This window comes from Bombus terrestris, chromosome 15 (assembly GCF_910591885.1).
Source record: "Bombus terrestris chromosome 15, iyBomTerr1.2, whole genome shotgun sequence".
NCBI classification, from domain to species: Eukaryota; Metazoa; Arthropoda; class Insecta; order Hymenoptera; family Apidae; genus Bombus; species Bombus terrestris.
In genome coordinates, this window is record NC_063283.1 from 7,119,718 (window position 1) to 7,142,029 (window position 22,312).

At 37.3% G+C, this 22,312-nt stretch overlaps 1 protein-coding gene across 13 annotated transcripts in view; it reads right to left on the reverse strand.

The window, feature by feature from the left end:
* Positions 1 to 533: 533 nt before the first annotated feature.
* The window catches only part of LOC100646160 (PH and SEC7 domain-containing protein), an 82,807-nt gene continuing 61,028 nt past the window's right edge, over positions 534 to 22,312 (reverse strand). For 6 of the 13 annotated variants that reach the window (XM_048412602.1, XM_048412597.1, XM_048412603.1 and 3 more), the window contains 10 exons: positions 12,061 to 12,430; positions 10,359 to 11,562; positions 9,595 to 9,830; positions 8,829 to 9,022; positions 8,558 to 8,750; positions 8,293 to 8,483; positions 7,839 to 8,055; positions 7,611 to 7,755; positions 7,129 to 7,272; positions 3,229 to 6,609 (listed from right to left, as the gene is read on the reverse strand). In XM_048412602.1, the coding sequence (XP_048268559.1) occupies positions 6,361 to 6,609; positions 7,129 to 7,272; positions 7,611 to 7,755; positions 7,839 to 8,055; positions 8,293 to 8,483; positions 8,558 to 8,750; positions 8,829 to 9,022; positions 9,595 to 9,830; positions 10,359 to 11,562; positions 12,061 to 12,430 (3,143 nt within the window). In that variant the 3' untranslated portion in view covers positions 3,229 to 6,360. Of the gene's footprint in view, positions 2,426 to 3,228; positions 6,610 to 6,699; positions 6,796 to 7,128; positions 7,273 to 7,419; positions 7,508 to 7,610; positions 7,756 to 7,838; positions 8,056 to 8,292; positions 8,484 to 8,557; positions 8,751 to 8,828; positions 9,023 to 9,594; positions 9,831 to 10,358; positions 11,563 to 12,060; positions 12,431 to 22,312 lie in introns of those variants that run through there. The other 7 variants (XM_012317225.3, XM_048412599.1, XM_048412600.1 and 4 more) reach the window with 6 other exon arrangements.

A 22,312-nucleotide genomic window follows, 5' to 3' on the forward strand; every position in this document is an offset into this window, starting at 1 on the left:
GTAGATAAATTATATAATCGTCGTTCTATTTCAAGTCTTTTACCATGATAAATATTAGCTTCAAAGTCGCAAAGTATTTATGCATTTTAATGAATTGTAACAATTCAAGAGACTTCTAAATCCAATCTAAATTTACTAATTACATCAGAGAAAATATTTCTTCCATTGTCGAATAATATCTTTTTGCATAAGCAGTTTATAGATAAATTGCGAATTCATATGCAAATCCTGTATATATCTTTACTGAATCTATAAAGATTTTAAAATACGTAATACTACAGTGTAATGCAATAACATAATGTAAAAGAGCCAAATTTATTCTTTACCAGCAAATTACGTAGAGATCAATTTTCATGAAATAATTTTATAGCAAAATATTGAAGTTTCGACTTTAACGTATTATTTATCAGGTAACAAGAGAAATATTTATGAAATTGTATATTGCATTTAAGTTGTTTAATTTGTAACAAAAAGATGTATAAGGAGAAAGTAGTTTAAGGAGAGAGGAATAAAGAAAAGAAACACGAAACGAGAACAGATCACGTTCACAATTTTATTTTCGTAACTGTAAAATAATATTTACAAAGGAATATATATATTTCATGTACGTGAAGTACACAGTCGTCTTCAAGTTTCGGTTAGTATAAGAAAAAGAGATATAACAAAACTAAAATAATATGTACAATGAGTATTTAACTGTAAGGATGTGTCATGATTAGTTTATACAGAACAAATTATGTCTGACGATATCTTTGACAGATTTAATTGTGCAATTGTATATAAAAAGGGAGAAAAAGAAAAAAAACTTGACAAAATCTTCGATAAACTTTTCGTACTTGTAAACGTAGTGATTATTGAGATAAATCGGGAGATAAATCAGACAGAAAGAGAGCAATATAATTACGCAGTATGCAAAAATTGCAATAATATACAAAACAAAAAAAAAAAAAAAAAGAAAAAAAAGAAAGAAAATAAAAGCGAGTAATGACATAATAATCGGCGAAATATATACGAACGTAAATGCGAAGAAGAAATACATTGTAAGAAAAAATGTATTTTTAAATGCGATTCTTTGGCATTTATGCACGATACGATTGTAAGGCGGTCTAAACGTTACAACACCGTGTGATCTATGTACAATTTAAAAAAAAAGTAACTATCACCTTAAGCGTAAAAGTAAGTTTGAAGACAAGGTACGACGCTTATAAAAAAAGAAAATCAATTATGTAGATTATTATCGACAATTCAGACAGCAATATTGCGTTTATGAAGTTCGTTATATATATGAAAAATAAAGTCGGCTTTTCGCAGATTTTATAAATTCATACTCGATTGGTATACTGCGCAGTAAAACCTATATTCTAATTGTATATTGTATATTCTTTCTAACACAATGATTAATCGAGCGAGAATTTTTCGAGTATTTTATCTAACAAAAGAAAAAAAAAGAATGAACGAGAAATATATATATTACATATATAGATACATATGTACATGTATGTACATGTACATATATATTACATATATATATATATATCGCATATGTATTACATATATATTACATATATTATATGTATGTATATATATATGTAATACATACATATATATATGTATGTAAGGAAAAGCTTTATCAGGTTGAGCGATATCTTTTGCTTTTAATATAGTACAATTGTAATGGCAATCCATGCAACTTGTCCTGAACTTTATGTGTTTACTAAATTTCATAGCTGATAGTTGTATATTTGTGTAAAAACGTCTTATTCGATAATTCCTTAGCGTAACATTAAGTTCCCTTGATCGATGTAACGAGCGATTCTCGAGAGAGTAATTGATCACTTAGATTTCTTTCTTTTTTCACTACATCTTTCCTTTCCAACCTTTGATCGTTCGCAACAAGATCAATTAGAAAATCTTCGTTAGGTAAGACTTAATCGAGGTGACGTTAGTACCAGTTTGTAATTAAATCTTGAGGCATGTCATAATTTTAAGAATTAAGTTGTAATAAATTTGTTTGATGATAATCTGATGGTGTAACTTTGTCTGTTCAGGGAGTTTCACTTCAGTCAAATATTTTATCCTCTATCGCGATTGAAACAAAAGTATTCTATGATTAAAATTGCATTCTTTAATTAGTTCTGTAATAGCAGAAAATGATCTTGAGAAGTTTTCCAGTATTTCCACAATACTTTTCAATATTACTTTGTTTCACATCTGACAACAGATTTAGTTGACAATTCTTTTGGTGCAAAATAAAGATTCTTTTAAATAATAGATGCCTACTAATGTAACAACTAGGAACAATGAATTCCAACGTTGACGAATTTTCATTAAAAAAAAGAAAAAAATTTTAACGTTACTTCCGTGCACGTTGAAACAGTTTTGATGATGGTCTGCTGTCTTCATTCACGATGACACTGGCTCAATCCTGTTGCATGCAATAAATTAATAAAATCATTAAACAAATATAAAATAATATATACAGTACAAGTGAAGTTCTAACATATATATTTAAAGAAATTGAAGTCCATAAGAAAAATGAAGTCAAATTGTGCACATTAACACGAGATCTGTAGACGATGTAATTAGACTCATTTCTAAATTTTCAAAAATAATTGAATTGAATTTGTATTGATACTACCTAGTAGCAAAATTTTCTCTTCTGAATACTTTATACATTTTAAATATATAATATATATAAAAGAAAATATTAGTTTCAAATGAATTTCTTTTCCAATATTAATTATATAAAGTTTGTATATAAATAGTTGCAATTTTATTCCTTTCATGCTTACTGGTGCAACTCTACAGCTGAAGATATATGAGAAGTATTAAAGAAAAGTATTACAAAGCAAATTAATTGTATAGAGTGCATAGTTCATGCAATTGTAATAACTACTGGAAATAATATTATTGATTTCACTTTGTATAACGTTGTTCGTAGTAACGTCATTAAGCCACATACTATCGCAACATTAATAGCACATACAGTGCTTCCATTTCTTTCATAAATGATATACAAATAAGAAAGCTAAACATAATATTAATGTAATATTAGCTATCAAAAGTACCATTAATTTTGTGCATGCAGAAAATATTGTGACGTGCAAAATAAGGCAAGATACTGTGCGATATCAATAAAAAAAATACGTATCATGTACACATAGTGTATTAGTAAAGTACCTACTGGTATTTAAAACTGTGGGATTATGTATGAAAGTTGCGAATCTATTTAATTTGGAGACTGTTTATCTTTATTGCCATTAGCTTTATATAGTTTATAATAATCGTTATATTATCCACATATAATACAGTTTTATGTACAAGGGGTCTAGTGTACACTATGATTAGATGTAGTGAACGACTTCTCGAGAACGATACAAAAGAATGGTGTTTAATAAATAGTAAACAGATAATATCAAAGCGACTACCTACAATCAAAATACAAAAGTAATGAAATAGAGCTTTTACTGATTTATGCTTAAGAATTAATGTATTCGTACTGAGCAGCAACATGATTTACAGGAACCATATCTAAAAACGCTAATTCGACTAGTCAATGAACAGATTTGTTTTGGTGTTCTCTAAGAGAGAAATTTCATTGGAATGCTTGCAATTGATTAGTACAAACGTTATACTAAAAATCTGCTAAACTTCGTTTAAAATAGCTAAACTTTGTTCAACATAATCGCACAAAACCATGTATTTTGATTTCTTTCTCTCTCTAACTGAATGGTAAGAAATTAGTAAGTCCTAATACTGCGTTTTCCAAGAGTATAGAAGAGTATCGCTTGATTAAATTCAGCATACAGGCATAAAACAATTACGTAACACTTGCAAGAGTGCCTTTTCTACCATAAAATGAATTATGTGTATAGTTAGTAACTATAAGTAATATCAACGATAAATAATCAGTTTAAAAGAAACGTATCGATTGTTCAAGTACTATAACATATTAACCATAAGTATTATCAAAGAATTACATTTTGCACGATATATAACATATAAATATTATTTCTATATATTAATAAAAACCTATTATTTTTCTAAAAATCATTAAAACGCTGAAAGAAGCACCGAGTCAGTTACGTAATACTTTTTATGCAAGAACAATCGTGTGTATACATATACATATATATTCGTATATATGTACACGGTATACATATACATACATGTATATATATATATACGTTACTGGATAATTTTCATTTAAAAAGGCTAGAATAATTTCGATAACTTGCTACTTGTTATGCACCTAAACGTAAAGTCGGAACAGTGATTAGAATAAGGTGAGGCCCTACGGTAGTCCTTATCTGCGATATTTTTATGACGAGAAACGAAGGACTCGATTTCTGTCGTGATTTTTTCTTCCACTTTTACGTTTTTACTCTCCGTTTTATTATATTCGTCGTTGTCGACTAAAACTACCGGAATGACGTTGTTCCTTTCGTATCAACCAATTTACCAAAAAACCGTAAAAAGCAACAGCGCGCGATCACAGAAAAAACACGTGCACGATGATTCACTGGCTTTCCCCGATCGCGAGGATCGGGCACACGCATAAATCGATCACGCAAAACACATGGAAAAATCGGTGGATGCGGATGAATTGGAATACAAAGACGCGAAACGTATCCGCGGCAAATATACCAAATACAAAAATATATCGTACATTTACCCGTGTAAAATGGCTGATACAGAATTTTCGTCGCAACTGAACAGCTTCGAGCCGGGAATACGCGCCTAGTTAGATTTATATCCAGTCTTTAATTTCATAATACATCGCCGTATTTTTAACATATCATCCAGCGTATCAAATCGCCTTTGTTGAAACCAACAAAAATGAAAACTGGAAAAACAACGGCAAAACAACACGCCGTTCTCAACTACCTTTCGTTTTTCTCCTCATGTTTCCAACGAAACGTATGTACCTTTCGCTATTTATTTCGATTAGTCTCGTTTATTAGAAAATAAATACATCTATTCAACCTTTAAATAAATAGTCAACAGCACGTGCAGAATACCTTGAAATTTCGCGGTATATCGCTCCCATCCTTGACATTAATGATCTATAAAAATGCTTTACGCGAGACTCTTCGGCTGATAAAAAGGTCTAGGTCCTTAGGCGGTAAACAAAAAAGACAATGGAAGTCGCGATTGATCATGGAGATATATCGATAACAGTCTGTCGTTACATTCTACTGTGAGTAGCACACAAAAATAAAAAGGAATAAAAAGAAAAAAAGAAATATGTAAACATAAAAAAATAAAAGCAAATGCACCCACATCGTGTGTTACCCTTGGTGAAACTTTCTCGAAATAGCAAGAGAAGAGGACATATTACTTCACGCCACCTGTTACCCGACATAACTGGTTAAATATTTGTTATAAAATTGTTAGCAGCGAACTGAAAAGCGGAAAGCATGAGGAAATGCTCGTGTAAGATACTGGTTTCTTCCATTTTTACGTACGAAGATAGACACAGTTTGGTATAGCAACAAAATACCGTACAACTGTCTTCTTTCTTTTTTCTTTCTTCTGCTTTCTGATGGCGTGATTTTACAATTTCGTTTAGGTCACTTCTGTACAATATTATGTCATTCTTAATACAGAAAAGTTCGACCGAGTTTTACGACACATTTAAAAATCGTACATGTAGCTGTTTGTCCTCTGTACAGGTAGATTTACGTTCGGATGAATTAAACGATGGTCACAGTTTATGAATATCGTTCCGGCCAATGGAATATTGTTCTATACATAACTGGTCTTATCTTCAGTCAAGGCACGAGTCTTGAATCGGGCCTTGCCAAGTCTTTGTCAACGCTTTAACAAACTACTCGGGTATAATTAGTGAACCATTTACACTATTACTGCGTTAGGTGCGAACCCTGACCCAATCACCAGTTTGGTAGCCGGTCTCTCGCATGAGCGCTTAGAACAGCAGCTTCCTATATAATGAATATGAAGTTTCAACAACGACATATTCATTAAAATTTAGAAACAAGAAAGCAAGAAAGTAAACGGATATCAAATAATATTACGATAAGAGGGAAAAATAAACGATTTAACGAGAAAGATCCAAGTGGCTGCTGTAGCAGAACGCCGAACGAATGCTAGCACTACCGGTTTGTTTTCTTTTAATGGCCGCTGATAAGTTTACGATTAAATATAGTAAAAGAGAATGGTGAGTACACGATACGCGCGCGCTCGCACGCAGCAAAGTACAGCACTTAACAAGTGATGCGTCGAATACATCGTTAGGTATTTTTTCGTTAATATTCTCTTCCGAATTTCAGCTGTTGCTTCTGCCTGCGTGCGCAGGTCAGATTAGACCACACATGCTGAAAAGACACCCATCACACGTCAACCAATGTCCCCGCCGTAGTCCTGACCGTTTAGCAGATTACGGTTGTAAATGGCAGCCCTGTAACTGTACCTATTTATGGCTGGCCGATCGGGAACAGGCGGCGGTATCAGTGCCACTTCGGAGTTCAGCAAGGCCCCGCTTCCCTCATCCACCTCGCCGATACTGCTCTCCACCAGCGACGGTTCCACCTCCGTGAACGCCAACCTGGATCGTAACAGGTACGCGTATGTTTTATACCTCTTCAGCTGCAATGATAAACATGCGAAAATTTAGAAATGTCACGTATGGGTATCATTAAAAATTGTCTTAATAGTTAAGCGACAAATTTCATTAACCTGGAATGCCTATTAAAACCGTTCAATATTGGGAATAAATTCTTCTCGTGTAAGTAGCTGTTGATTAACGTAGAAGTGAAAAGAGGTCGACGGGAACTGGAATACGAGAACAGCACACTGATATTAAAGTTATGTAACTGGTTCAGAATGAGGGAACATAAAATATAACGCGGTGAAAGTACCGCGAATTTTCTTTTTCTCATTCGACGTTGGGCAATTCGAGCTTCGATTCGATAAAATATTCTACGAGATGCAGCCAATGAAAACCAATTCTATCGCGTTCTAAGAATTTCTAGAAATCTCTACGCTACGCCTACATCTATTAATGTAATCAGAGATACTTAAAGAATTTTTAATATATAATACTATAAATTATAAGCATCTAATTTCTTTTTAAGAAAAAGGTTGATAGTGGATACTATACATTACCTCGTGATGTAAGTAGGCATCTTTTTCCTTATAATTCTGTACAGTGAGAGCTTTAGCTCCTCTCTCAGGTGGATGTCGTCTGTGCTCCTCCAGTTCAGCCTCCAATTTGCTCACCCTCTCCTCATGGTCCCGTAACTGTTCTCTCTGACAACACGTCAAAAAAATCCAACAAACCGTCATTTAACGCGCAACCCACGATGGAAGAAGAATCACGAGATAGAATCTATCTTTCTACTTTTTTTTTCTATTCGTTTAAGACTGGTATTAGTTTAATACGTTTTTTACACTACACTCTGTACGACGATTCTAATTCTGCTGTCCGAATCTCGAGTACGAGAACTTAGAGAACGGAGTTCGCTTCGGGGATAGTAGAGGAAGGCTTGCAAATAAAGAAACAACGAAGACAAGATTATATTCGTTTGCCTGGCCGAGCAGAAGAAACCACTTTTCTTAATCTCTTCGATCCTACGAACACTACTCACAGGAGATAATTTCGTGTGGCTACACGGAAGCAGAGGCCGTTGAAATTTTCGCTGAGAACCCACCGCTCCTGCTAGTGGCTGGCAAGAAAAACTGGCGCACACGAAGTTGATCGTGTCTATCCACGACTGCAGTTCTTTGGAATCACTGAAAATATTCAGTTCAACTCGTCATACCGATTCATGTTATTAATTATGTTACAACGACTTAATTTGGTAAAAGATAATTACCTCGTTTGGAAGAGATACTCTGCTTGATCAGCAGTCTGTAACCTGAAGACGTGTTCCTTCTTCGTGTAATCGGACGCTTTGGTGGCTAACGCGTGATGAATGCGTATCGCGTTGTGCAAACTATCGTTACGGAAGCCATGCTCGTCTTTGTGCAAATATAATACAAGTTCCCTCAATGTACAATAATACATCTTCCAGCCGCGTTTGCCGAACGGTGCTAAAAAACCAATTAAATAACATTTGTATTTCGTTACATTACAAAATATACGGCATATACATTAGAAATATCAATGGACGATATATGAATTTCAAATAATTATGAGATACAGATGAAATTAATCGACATGGCTAGTAATTGTCGAGTCACGTGAGCGCGATTCTTATTTCTTAGATTATGGCACATATTTGAAATTATTTAAGAAAGATGTATCGGAGATCATATAAAATGCATTACTTTTCTTTCCGTTGGAATCGAAGCAACATTTCCGCATAACGTATCCCTTCTTAAACTCCGTAGCACCCGTAACATTTGGCACGTCGAGAAACGGATTTCCGGTACCAGATATCGCTGGACCGTCACCCTGTTGAATCGCCTGATTCGCAGTTTCATCCCCTTCCTCGTCTCTAAACAGCCAGTAAGTCCCACTATACTATAGTATCTCCACGAGTATCTTACAATAATAAGAAAATTGTATATTTAAAAATTCGATGAAACTCACAAGGCCCATTCCAAGGGGAACGATTTGATGGCATTGTAAAGCTGTTTCAGTACCTCTCTGGGGAAGTTATCGCCGTCGTTCAGTTCCGAGAGGTTCTCGATAAATTCGTTACACGACATCTTTCTACCGATATTCTGACCATGTAGGTCGGTATTGAGCAGCATTATGGCGCAGGTTAAGGTATGAACAGCGTCTGAAATAAACGAAACAACCCAGTAAATAAATATAAACCATCGGCGCGTACAAGGATGCAACAGAAATGAATGTTTACCCTGAGAATTAAATGCACCCGGATTACAATCGAGAAATCTCTTGGAGAAATGTACAAGAACCCTCTCTCTTTCCTGGGTCTCCCCAGTCAAAGAGAACTGGGCAAGGAACTTTCTGAGAGCCACGTCCAGCGTGTCCCGTTCGAAGCTGAAGTATCTCAAGTATTCTTCGGCTACCGCTCTACTAAAGTCGTTGCTGCAATGTCCAAACGAGACAACATCTTATAACATCTTCAAAACAATTTCAAACATGAATTCACTAGGTAAACCTTGGTATTTCGCTCAAACATGTTTGAACCTTCTGGGAATATTTGCTAAACTGATATTATTTAGACTCCAAATTTAAATAAAAAACGGGTCAGTTGATTATTGGTAGGTGATTGGTGATTTTCTCAAATACGATCATTCTTCCACAAGTGTATTAGATTTCATTTGATGCGAACTGCGCTGAGAGGTCGCAAAATAAAATTAGGCGTTTTACAATCATAAGTATCAGGGACCTGATCTCTTACATTCTCGACTTACATTTATCGAAAAGCTCTAATAAATTTTACTATAACAAGTATTTTACATCGTAAGATATGTATGCGAAGATATAGCGCGAATCAAATGATACATCTACAATGAAATAGTTAGAAAATAGTTAGTTCTTTGATTCGAACGTTTGGAACGATAAACGAATAATAAACCTAGATCCGACCGAGATTATTCTGAAAAATCTCATAAAAATTTCAGGTCGTTTCTTTGGTCCGTAAAGTGTGTACGTACTTTTTGCTAAGGTGTCTAGAAACGTCAGACTTTTTGAAGCCGTCCAAGGAGTATAGCCTCTTGGCCAATCGAACTGCCGATGGTAGGTCCACCGCTTTCGGACTGTAATGGAAGCTGTGCAAACTTTCGATATCGCTCTCTTCGTCCGCAGACTGCGGCGGTGATGCGCCTCCGTGCTTGTCCTCGTAGTTACCGATGTTCAGAGCTTCGTTCTCGTCCTCGCTCTCCTTCAGCTCCTGCAAAGAGGAAATATAAGATGAAAGAGATAAAGAAGAAAATGGGCACGTAAAGTAATACCCATTTTGCGGTCGCATTTTGACACCGATACGACTCTAACAGGAATGACGACCACTTCCAGGAAATATATTGTACGCGAGCAGAAACATCGAAGTAAGCGTGTAATTTTGTAAATTTATTTACGTTACATCAGAGAAATCTCGTGCTATGCCGCCAAGGATCTCTCTCTTCGCTACTGTTTTAGATTTTGCGACTTTACGAACTACGTACAAGCCGATATATTTATAACATTGGCTTCTTCTTACGAGTCAATACGATAAGTAGTAAAGTTGCATGTTTTAAGAAAGAAACGGATAGACGTGAGTAATAGACACATTGATAGACATTTCGCAATGGCGATTCACGAAGGGAAAAGGACTTGCACTCTTATCCAAGATTTTCTCTCGAACCAATCTCAAGCTTCACCTCTTGAACCCATATTCTCGAGAATCGTAAAGATCGTAAAACCGAAAAAACGAATGTCGTACCTGATACCCGACGAACTCAGGCGTGGTATTGCCAGTCGGCCGTTGCACGGTGTTCTGCGCGGTGGACGTGGGCACGAGTTCCGGATTGCTGAGATTGCCCCGTCGCCTATTCTGCCTGGGACTGGTGTTCCTCGCCGCGGTGGCGTCCTTGTCCGGCCCCTTCACCTGTATCACTATCCTATGCTCGGTATTCTCCTGCGCCGGTGTATACGCGTTCGACGCCGGTGGTACAGAAGCAGCCGCCGCTGCCGCCTTCAATCTCCTCTGCGGTGGCTCGCTGGCGAGTATCGTCGAGTCACTGTCACTCGGATCACTGACCATCATGATATCGCGTGCACTGAGTATGTCCATAGTTTCCTCGTCGTTGTAGTCGGGACTGGACATGTTGCTGATAGCCTCGGACTGGCTGAGATCACCGTTGGTGGGATGAAGGCCGGAGGCCGAGGAGGTGGTCCCGTCGCCGGAGGGGCCCAGGGCTGAGGCGCTGGTGCCCGTGGGTACCGGCGGTGGGAACCTACGGGATCCAGAATTGGAGGACATGACGGAGGACGAGACCGAGGTAGGGGAGGTTGGCGATAAGGATCTTTGGGGACTAGTTCCCTCCGTCGAGGAGCTACTCGACGAAGATTGCGAGGAGCTGCCGTTCTGACAGCAGGAGGTGCGCTCCGAGGCGGACGGCGAGCTAACTGGCGCGTTGTACGTCCAGACGATTCGATCGCTGGACAGACCCTGGCCGCTGTCAGGTCGAGTGTCCAACAGGGTGTTCAAGCTGGACGTGACGTCGTCGTCAATGTCAATGTCCACCGCGCTCATTGACGGATCCTTTTGGAATTGCAAGTGGTCCTCGGAGCGCGAGGTGCGAACGAAGCCGCTCGAATAACCGAAACTCGCGGCATTTTGTTTGCTAGTATCGCTCTGGCCTGGACACTGGCCGCTCTCACGTTTGCTGATCCCGACCGGTGAGGTGCTGGCCGAATTCGAACCGGTACACTTGTAAGTACGGTGATGGCCCAGCATCTCGTTAGGACTGGTCGGTACCGAGTTATGATGGTGGTGATTGTGGTGATTATGGTGATGGTGGGTATGATGATTGTTGTACCTCAGCGAGTCGACCTTCTTCTGGTGCTTCGGGAGCAGGCCGCTGCTCTGCTGCGTGCGCGACAGGTTCAGCATTAGATCGCCGGTCATCATGTACGCTTCGAACCTGCATTCATCGCGTTATTCGTTAGTTATCTTAAGCTTGTATATCGGTGAGGTTTGATCTAGCTTTTGTCTGGTGATACGATTGATTCTACTGAAAAAAGGAAATCGATAAGACGGAGAAGCGACACAGGTGACCATGTCTTCGATCATGCGTTCCTTCTGTCTGGTGATACGAGTAATCGTAGTTGAAAAGGAAAATTGACGAGCAAGAGAATCTGTACAAACGACAAAATCTATAATTCAATAATTCGTTCTTCATCTTCCTTCATAAAAAGCAATCGTTCGTTTCGTATTCATTCCCTATATTCATTCATGAAAACGGAATAAATTCCATTTGCTGAAAGGTTCGACGCTTCTCCGAGATCTACCGGTATACACGTTACGAATACCATGAAAACATCGAAAGAGAAAAAGAAGAAAATGTTTAAAAAATCGCGTAATACCGTTCAGAAGCTTTCTCTCTTGAGAAGAAGAATTCCATGAAAGAGGAATTCCCTACCTAGGCGTATTCTTCTGCCTGGAGAACTTGTCGCCGGAGAGAGGCTCCCATTGGGCACGTTCTTCCTCCTTGAAACTATCCACTGGCGGAAGTAGCGCCTCTAGTTCAGAGGATCCGGAAGCGTCACTGTAGGATCCGTTGCTTCTCGTCGTATACTGCTTCGCGGCAGTCGGTTCCTGTGGCGAGCCACCCGGAAGTTCCGGTGTTCCTGGCTTTCTTGGCTCCATATCTTCGCCGTTACCCGATGACACCGGCCTGGGGTTATTCGGGAAGGTCATTGCCTCGTAAGAGATTTTGGCCGAATCCGTCTCGTCGCATGCCGGCTGTCCCGGTGACAACAGCCGACGCACGTGAGCTTTTATTGCAGGATCTGAGGAAATTACGTGGCTATCTTATCCGCTGGCTTTGATAATCGCGATTATTCTGTTCAGCGATTGTTCTGAGACGAGAAGATTACTCATCTTCTGATTAAAGATATAGATGTATAGATAAAGATTAGATTTGTCATCGAAGCAATAAATCTTATCAATTTTCACAAAGTTTCAAAACTTTCGTAAATCGTTGCGGATTTTCCATCGAGTTGTGAGTTTCTCGTTCTGTTATGACTTGTCTGTTGGGTTTTTTCGGTTTGATAAAAGCGTCGGTGATATGAGGAAGTTATTTCAGATTAGAAGAATTAAAGGGAAGAATTAAAACATTACATGTTTTGTGTGTTTCGTCGATTTAACACAGGTATCTAATGAATAAAGATTGTGAAACTATCGTGAGAAGTATGTCGGTGCATCAAATTTGCTGATGTTTTGACTGAATAATCCCTAAAGAAATTCTTTAATATATCAATCGTCGAATTCTCTATGTTTCATCGAAAGAACGAATCAGACAAGTATACGGCAAGACGCCAGACGTCAAGGAATTAATTAAGAAATCGCCACAACTACTATTGCACAGAACAGAGAATCTAAGTTTCTCTTTAGCCACAAAAATTTCTCGTCAATCAAAAGACCTCGATCAATAACAAAATTTTCACAAGTGAAACAATATTCCAAATCTTCCAACGTATATCCCAACTCTCTCGTTTTCGAATCTCAAACGAACAAAACTGATAAGTGATACGTGTAGTAGTGTCAAAGGGTGAAAAAGTTGCCATAATCACTGCTATACGAAGCGGAGGAGCTTCTCTTCATCCGGAGAAATTTATCGTCGACGCGTGGAGCGCTTCAAAGCGTCCGCGGGCAACGCGTCCCCCGGTCGACGCCAAAGAAAACTCAGCGAGCGTCGCGTCGACGGGCCATCCGGCTGGAAACACGCTGGAGCAACTTCGATTCCCGCGGGGGCGGCTTGGTTTGGAACGCGATTTACGAGCGGCAGAACTCGCCCTTAAATAATACAGCTATACGCCTACGTCTCGTCGCGTTGTTCGACGACGACGACGACGACGACGGCACTGCTGGCTGATGTCGTTCCGCGTTTACTTTGTTTCGCAACGAAAACGAGCGTTCACCAGAGCGAGTTTATGATCCGCCGCTGAAAAGCGCAATATCCAAGCTGCGGAGAGTCTGTCTGCCTCGAGGGCCTGCGTTTCCTTCCAGAGGACTTTAATGGATGTTTCTAGGGTAGGTTGTTTGTTAACTTGGCGTTTCGTTGCTGGAAAAAGGGGTTGTTAGCCCGTTTTGGGGGGTAAAGGGGATTAAACGGGAAATGAAAGGGGAATGGAAACGGGGATCGAGGTCGTTTGGGTTTTCGAGCTGTTGGAGTTTCTGTTATTATTAGGCAATATACAGTGGCTTGCAAAAGAATTCGTACACTTAGCACAGATCATCTTCACGCGTGCATAGTGTGCGTCTTATACCTCCATTAACATATAACAGAATGTAATGTAATTTAGACATTTTGTTAGAGATATAATAAGACACGACGACTGCCGAGACTACATTGGCAGAATTTGAATTCAATTTGGAAATATATATACAAGTTGAAAGATATTTTTTATCGTAAACTTATATTCAGTAAAAAATGAATACACGATATGAATAGTCACGTCAAGCATATAATAAGCGTGAAAAGTGTCTCACTGAATATTCAAAATGTTCCGTACGATACATGTAATATGTTCATAAAAGATAAAAGAAGCCAAGCGTACAAATAGTTTCCACTGTACATAGTTGGTTAAAGAGAATGTCCACGCGAAGTACGAGAAATATAGGAGAAGAATCATGATAAATCGTGTCTTGCGTTTTTTAGACTTCTTCCTATTGGTTTTGCAATTGAAAATATGCCTTCACTGCGTTACTTATGTTCTCAGATCTCCGTGAAGTTTCATAGATTTGTCATCGCTTTTTCAAAGTTTTATAGATCAGTTTGTTCCATTTGTCAACTTTCTTTCCCTCTGTAGCCACCAAGTAATAACGAAATGGGAATGTCGACAAAAATGCAATTATCACATTTTTCTCGTGTGATTATCATACGTAAAATATGAAAGACATAATACGCGAATAATATGCACGCACAAGTGAATCAACGTTCGTCACGTGTATAAATAAAAGCAGACGATGTACCCCGTTTAAAAAAAAAACAAATTCCATTACCAATTTTCGCTAAAAATAATTATTTTTATAAAAATCCTCGTTCTATTAACGAACCGACAATCCGCTAAAAATACACCGCTCGTAAAATTTCCTTAAAATTCCCAACAAACTTCCCGCAATGCCTAACAACGTGGATAGCTACTATTTTCCTCGTTGGAGGCGAGTTTTCCGTGCATCGTCTTCCCGCAGACCGTGACTAATCAATGAGTCGCTCTGATAGAAAATCGTTTGTTATCCGAACGCGTCGTTTGATCGTTGGCTCGTGCGCTTAATTACCTGCCCTCGACATTCTCTCTTTTTTTTCCTCGTTTTTTCTTCCCCTTCATTCTCTTCCTTTTCCCTTGTCGTGGAACACGCGTGAACGACGAACAGCTGGCGTCGCCTAAGCGTGCAGACACCAGCGCCGGGTAAAAGCGTCATCGAACGTTGCAAGGAGTCCGAGGGCAGACGCACGATCGCGTTTTCCTATCGGTTATTATCGCGCAATTCTATTATTACGATCAGGTTCAAGAGCGACTATATGCGCGTGCACCGAGTTCTATCATTAGATCGTCGGAGTTCACTCACCAGCTGACGTATAACCGGTCTACGTGTTCTCGGTTCATGGACGTGGTGATCGTCTAAATTTGTGGAGCACGACGGGAAAAGATATATCTCATGATACTATAAATTCACTATCGATTCCGAAGACCAAGCTTCGGAAGACGACAATTTCTAGAAGCGAGATTTGCTGCTATTTTCAATGGTATTTAAATTAAGCGATAAATGATATAAGAGAGGAACAAATTTTGAGAAGAGTGGATTTCTAAGGAGATTTGCTACGTAATTTGTTATTAGTTTGGATGATAATTAAATTAAGCGATAAGTGGCATCAGAGAATTTGTTAATAATTTAAATGGTAATTAAATTGAGCGATAAATGGTACTATAAATTTAATGAAATAAATTTTAAGAAGAGCAATGCTCTTAGGAGGTTTCGTATTATATACATAATTTGTTATTATTTTAAATACCAATTAAGTTAAACGATAAATGATACTATAAATCTAATATAGAACAATAATTTTCAGAAATTCTTGAAATTATTATGAAACGAAAGTATGCTCGTCTATTCTCGTTTATTCGATTGGAAATTTGCTATTGTAATAATATGCATAATAGACCTGAAGATATCTACTAAGACGTAGGTTCAAACAATGTACTGTATTCAGCAAATCCCAGCTCAGCCTGATGACGTAAACGTATCCTAAATCAATTATGTCTCCATGAATGAGATGTTCATCGTCTACATTAATTAGTGGATTAATATTTGGAACGATTTGCGGTATGACAATGAAAATACTAATAATGAGAAGAAAGGGAAACTACTAGTTATCTGTCGAGGAGAATATACGAATTTTTTTAATAATACATATAATTTATTTTATGAAATTTCTTATTATATTTAGAATAGACGTTCCACTGAAGCTTCGACTCAATGTTCGTTTATTTATTAATAAACAATTCAATCGTTAACGAATAGAAATTATTATTTTCACTATTTCATAATTACGATTGTCTACAGAAAGATAAATGTATCTTCTTTTCTCGTATTTCGTTTGAAATGTTCTCTTTGACGATCCCTCTTGAGCTACAAAAAACTAGTCATTTCGTTTGTCCCGAAGAGAAATACTAAAAAGAGCAGCTTTGACATCATACGTAGCGTAAATAATCGCGTTACACATTTATCAAATGATATCGTCTGATTAAAAAATCAAAGACAGTCCTAACGACGATGTGATCGCACATAGAAACGACGGTTGATCCCAAAGCTTCAGCAAATTTTCTTTGTGCTTTGCGACATCGTTCAATTTCCTCGGGGAGGATTAAACTGTCACGAGATAACCCGCATGATTAGCGTGTTCGGGCAGCGCGTACTTTATGACAAAGACGGGCCCGTGGTAGTTGTAGAGAATCGGGGAAGAAAGGAAAAAGAAAGAGCCAAGACGAATCTGACATTTCGTCGTTAGATTATGGTAAGTTGCGGTAGGTCGTTAATCAACATCGCGACACGCTGCAATTAGCCTGCCTTTTAAAATCACGGAATAAAGTTCGTAGATTACAGTTATGCTAAACTCCTTTCGTGCGTTTTCAGGATGAATTTCTAGTTGAAGAAAATTCTTTAAAGGTCGGAAATTCTTTAAAGATGCGGCCTTTCAAACTATTATCGATCTTAAGGCAGTGTATTGGATATTTTAAACCGAGAATAATAAATATCAATGAGCCTCATTAATTATTTCGCAATTTTGCTCGACCAAGTAATTGTGTTTCTACGTAGTTTGAAAATTACGCAGTAATATATTGGTAGCATTAATTAGATATTATGTTAATATTACGGAATATAATTGAGTGGTATATTAATTAGTAGAAGGGAATACGAAGTTTACATAGGGTCGGAATATCTTTTTTTTTTTTTTTTTTACTAATTTAAACTTCAGACTGAAATTCGAAATGCTACAGGCATTTAATAATTTAATCCTTAATTGCTTGCAATGAATTTTATATGCAATTTAGTTACATTGTAACAAAGTTACGTAGATTATTACAAATCGCGTCGTTCTTTGTCATTTTCGTTTCAAACTATATTGCTAAAACACGCTGCAATTTGTTGCAGATACCAGGTAAAAAGATTCTTTAGATTTATCTCATTTCAAAATGTTCCGTATAACACACATGATACATTCACAAACGGAGACTATAAGCATAATATGACAAGTATAATATATTATATCAATAACATTATCTCAATAAGTAGATAAAGTTCCGCGATCCTGTGCGAATGAATTTATTACTTGATCTGATGTACAATATCATACGGATGATCGTACGCAAAACTAAACTTAATTCGAAGCAACAGCCAGAAGCAATCGGATCTTTGAAAAATGGATGTGCAATACTGGCAATATCACTGGCTGGCGTAGTTAACATATTATTGGCTGTTTGTTAATCGGCTTCCGTTTGGCAGCGTTCACTGGCCGAACGTCGGTTAATTGGCTTTTCTCACTTGTATACGAAAGCTATTCGCGGCAGCGCAGCGTGTCGGGGAAAGCTGCATATCGATTTAAAGGCAACATTAAATGCGAACGAACTCATATCAGCTAATTTAGCCGGAAGTAAAAATTAACGATAGAAAAGATAGAAACGATCGTTACCGTTTGTTCCGTAAGAGACGCACGTATAATGGAGATAGATAACGCGAGTAATCGTAGGCTGTAAATTAGCCGATCAATAGAAAATTGCTCTCGTTGGAAATTATCAGTCAGTTGACCGTGGAATTACAGTAATCGGAAAAATTACTTAATAACATTCGTAATGAGCAGCGAAACACACTCGATGTTAAAATGGGTTATCGCGTGCGTAAAGGTGCAAAGGCTGGTTAATTATGCCGGTGAAATCATTAAAAACGGTATTATACCATTAACTGTGACGGGAATTATTTGTTGTTTCTCGACTGTGATTAAGTCATACGTGATCGTAACAAATGGAATTTTATGAAAATTACACTGTTTAATTTCAAAAAGTCACAAGAATGCTGAAACGGAGATTATTATTCAACTAGCGATATCTCTGATGAAGGTGGCATGATAATTCCAAAAGTCAACAATCGTATCTTTTAGCGACGAATATTTTCATTTCAATTAAACTTATACATTAATCTAAATCAATGATTGTATTCATTACGTATAAATGAAAATAAAAGACTTGATAAATTCTGGCGCTAGAAATAACGAACAATGGTACGACGAAATTACCGCTAACAATGGAAAACATTAACTTAATCCAATGGATTCTATCTCCAACGAGATTGCTGCACGTTTAAACTAAGAATTGCATAAAGGATTACAAGCTAAATCTCTTAACCATAGAAATTCCTAGAAGTACAACTGCGTTCAATCTGAATCTACAATTCAATGCGAGATAAATTCATCTCGCTGAGATTCTACGATTCTGATCCATTCCATTCCATCGTTCCTTACCGTATCTGGATTAGCTTATCAAAGGGGCTATTCCTATCGTACACTGAATGAAGGGAGCAATGATTCAACAGGGCCATCAGGTTGTTCAACGCGGACTTCATTAGTCGGGACAGCAGAGCGGCTAGAACCTACCTCTAACATCGAATGAATTCAAGGTGCGCATGCACTGATAACGATAATCCGGTGTAAATCGGCTAAACACGGCGGGTCTGTGAGGTAACATCGTATCTGGTCCCCTGGCAAGTTTACACAATGATTCTACTCACGCAACGTGGCCAACTGTCTGCCTGTATCGCATGTCCGTGTATTTACCGGATTTTAACACATTGACAATGTCCCAGGTCAATTGGCTTTCTACGTGCAACAATCAGTGGATTGCACGAGTTTGGAAAAATTCAGATTTCTATGTGACGAATATCAGTAAATAGAAATTTCTTTCGTTGCCTAGGTTTCTAGATAGTCTAACGATTACTTTATTTTAAATATTCTGCAAATTTTTGATATATTTAACTTTTCCGTATTTATCTTACGCAATTTATCCGTGTAATAACATATGATCGTATTCTAGTTTGTCTATTAACGTATCGATATTATTGATATTATTAATTCGTAGTACATTTTGTCTAATAATAAATAAATTGAACAATGCTAAGGCAAACAACGTGGAAATAATAAACATATCCTTAAATTTGCCTATTAACGTTTACTTTGATTTAGAAAGTCGAGAAAATGTTGGACTGGTATAATAATTTCTTTAAAAAGACATGTAAGTGTAATTTCGAGTGCCGCTCTCTTTTTAAACATAGATCGAATATACCAATTTCGTTGATTACCGAGAAGGAAGTAAAATTGCGAAAATAAGATTAAGAACGCTTGTCATATACGCGTGTCTCGATTATAATTTTCATTTTAAAAAGGTGTTGAAGGCGTTAATTTCCAATGCAATGTCGACGATATTAATTTAATTTAATTTATGAAACACGTTGATTAAAGGAAGTAGGATAAAATGGTAAATTACGAAGGGTAGCTTCGTAATGAAGAGAGAGAAAGTGCATCACATGTGCCTGTAGTATTTCAAATTCAGATAAGGATTTCCTCTCAAAAATATATTACAACTTGTACTTTCAAAAGTAATTTCGTTGATAAATATCAATTTAATTTATAAATCGGATATGCCGATTAAAAGAAACTGGAGAAAATGAAAATTGTGAAAGGCTGTCTACGTACAATGTGCATCACACGTGTATTTATAGTATTTTTATTTGGATAACGGTTTCCGTTAAAGGAAAATGCAGTAGCGCGTGTAATTCCAGATGCAGTTTAATCGGCGAATATTACTTTGATTTATGAATCACGTTGATTAAGGAAGTGGAGTAACATTTACGAAAGGCACTTTCTCCATAGTAATCGATGCATTTTCAACTTCAGTTCAATATGAATACGACGTGAGAAATGTGTATAGCCGAGTACTATACCTACATCTTACTTATACAGTCAGTCACAAAAGTATATTATTCGCATATTATTCGTAGTTATATTTGAAACAACAACTTTTTTTAAGATTGAACCGAACGGCTCTAGCTTTATTGAGAAACTAAAGGGATTGGTTCACTTAATGACGTGTAAGAGAAATCTTCCTCTTCGTTCCTACCAATTTCAACTTTCTCAAAATTTTCTATACACGTTTCTTAACGAAGCAATTTTTTTAGCTTCTCCAACAAATCCTTTACACCGGTTTTTAAAACAGTTATTTCGTTTTAAAGCTTATGCCAATACTTTATTCACTGACTGTATTTATTTTCACCATCCACACACCAGATGAGTTTGCGAATACGTTTCCTAGTCTACAATTTACTTTCGTCGCATCTTGACGGATAAATGAAGCTACAATATATCTGTATTATCACGTTTCTTACCTGTTATCTTCAATTTGTTTTCCTCGCCAATCAAAAAGACCATCCAATTACAAAGGGTTGATTCGAATGTTGCGAAAAGTACGTTTAACTAGAAAATTCCGGTCATACATGGACGAGAAAGCGGAACTTGCCAACAGCCGAAACACGTGAACTTCCTTCGCATTCCGAGCGTACTTTCGACCGCGAGGATCCACCCGAGAGGAATGCGCGAGTTGGCTCGTGCGCGTTGCAGGAATACGCGCCTTGGATTCCAGACGATCGGAAAACCGGCCAAGAAGTTCGCCGCCCACACACACCGCCGATTACGCTTATCGATGGAACGCGTGCACCGTCGAGAACGCGGTCCACCCGATATTTCTTTCGGTTTCTCCCTACTCCTCTACACTTTCACCGACGAAAGCGGATCTTGCGAATGGCGAACGTAATCATGTACCAACGATCGGAGATTGGTGAATCTGAGAATCGCTAATAAAATACGCTAGAAGTTTTCTTCTCGCCGGAACAACTTTATTAATCCAATCTCTATGGAACTGTAGGTCTGATACTATCCTTGACAAATATTTGTTGTTGCAGATTTTATAGAAATCCTAGAAATTCTTCTTTTCAAGCTTCGTTAGGTTGCAATAAAATCTAGAGAACCAATGAAGAATAGCGGCAAATTGTATCGAATGGTTCGAATTTTATGCGGCATGTAGTAGCACGATCTCTTTAGATAGAATTGTATATGTATATCCTCCTTTTTTTCTCTTTTTTTTTACAGATCAGGTCCTCTCAACATCAACATGAACAACGTGTAAAATAGTTGTTAGGATAGTGTGGTCGAAAAATGGAATATTTCAAGAAATTAAAATACGAGAAATAATGAATTTGTTCCTGTTGGCAAACTGTTTTGATACGTAATTAACAATGTATATTTTGCGATTGAAACTATTACACGATACGATAGAGGGTATTTAAGAAATTCTCTAATTAATAAGATAAAATCTACTAGTATAAGAGTGTTCGTTAATCGTAAAATCCTACGAGCTTTGTCTCAAAGCAATAATTTTCCAAACTAAAATAATTAGTTTCCTAAGCTCCGATATTAGAGTCTCATCCTTATACAGTGATATAAATGTAATAATAAAATGATTTCAACCTGAGATTTTTAACGATAACGCGAATAGGCTTTAACAACGACTTATCGCTATCTTATTATTTTATGACAATCTCTGAAAGAATCCTTATCATTGTATAAATCCTAGAATAAAAATATTCGTCCCATTGACATCCTTTTTTCTTTAAAGCGCTACTTCAAAACTATATCGTAATTCTCTTTAATAAAATAACGAACTTGACATCAAAATAATTTGCTATTCAGCAGCTAAAAAATATTTGATATTCACAACTGGGAATTCGTACATCTGCAGGGAGGATTAATCACGTGCCGGTATCATAACGAGGAAAATCTTATTTCAGACTATGTCTAGAACAGTGACAATGAGGTTCAAAGACAGACTAATCTTGCTACGTTCAACGTCGAGCTGAGCTATGTCTGCCTTCGATGCATAATTCCTGTTGATTATCGTTACCATTAATTCTTCTCTAGTTTTAGGAACTATCGTTTGTTTAAAAGTACTAAGCTGCTGCTGATGCCTGTTGCATCGAGTAAATCATTTGAATAACGCAATTATTATATTTTAAGCTCTATAGTTTTCTTTGGAGTGATTCGTAAAGATCCGCGAAACAGCAGACAA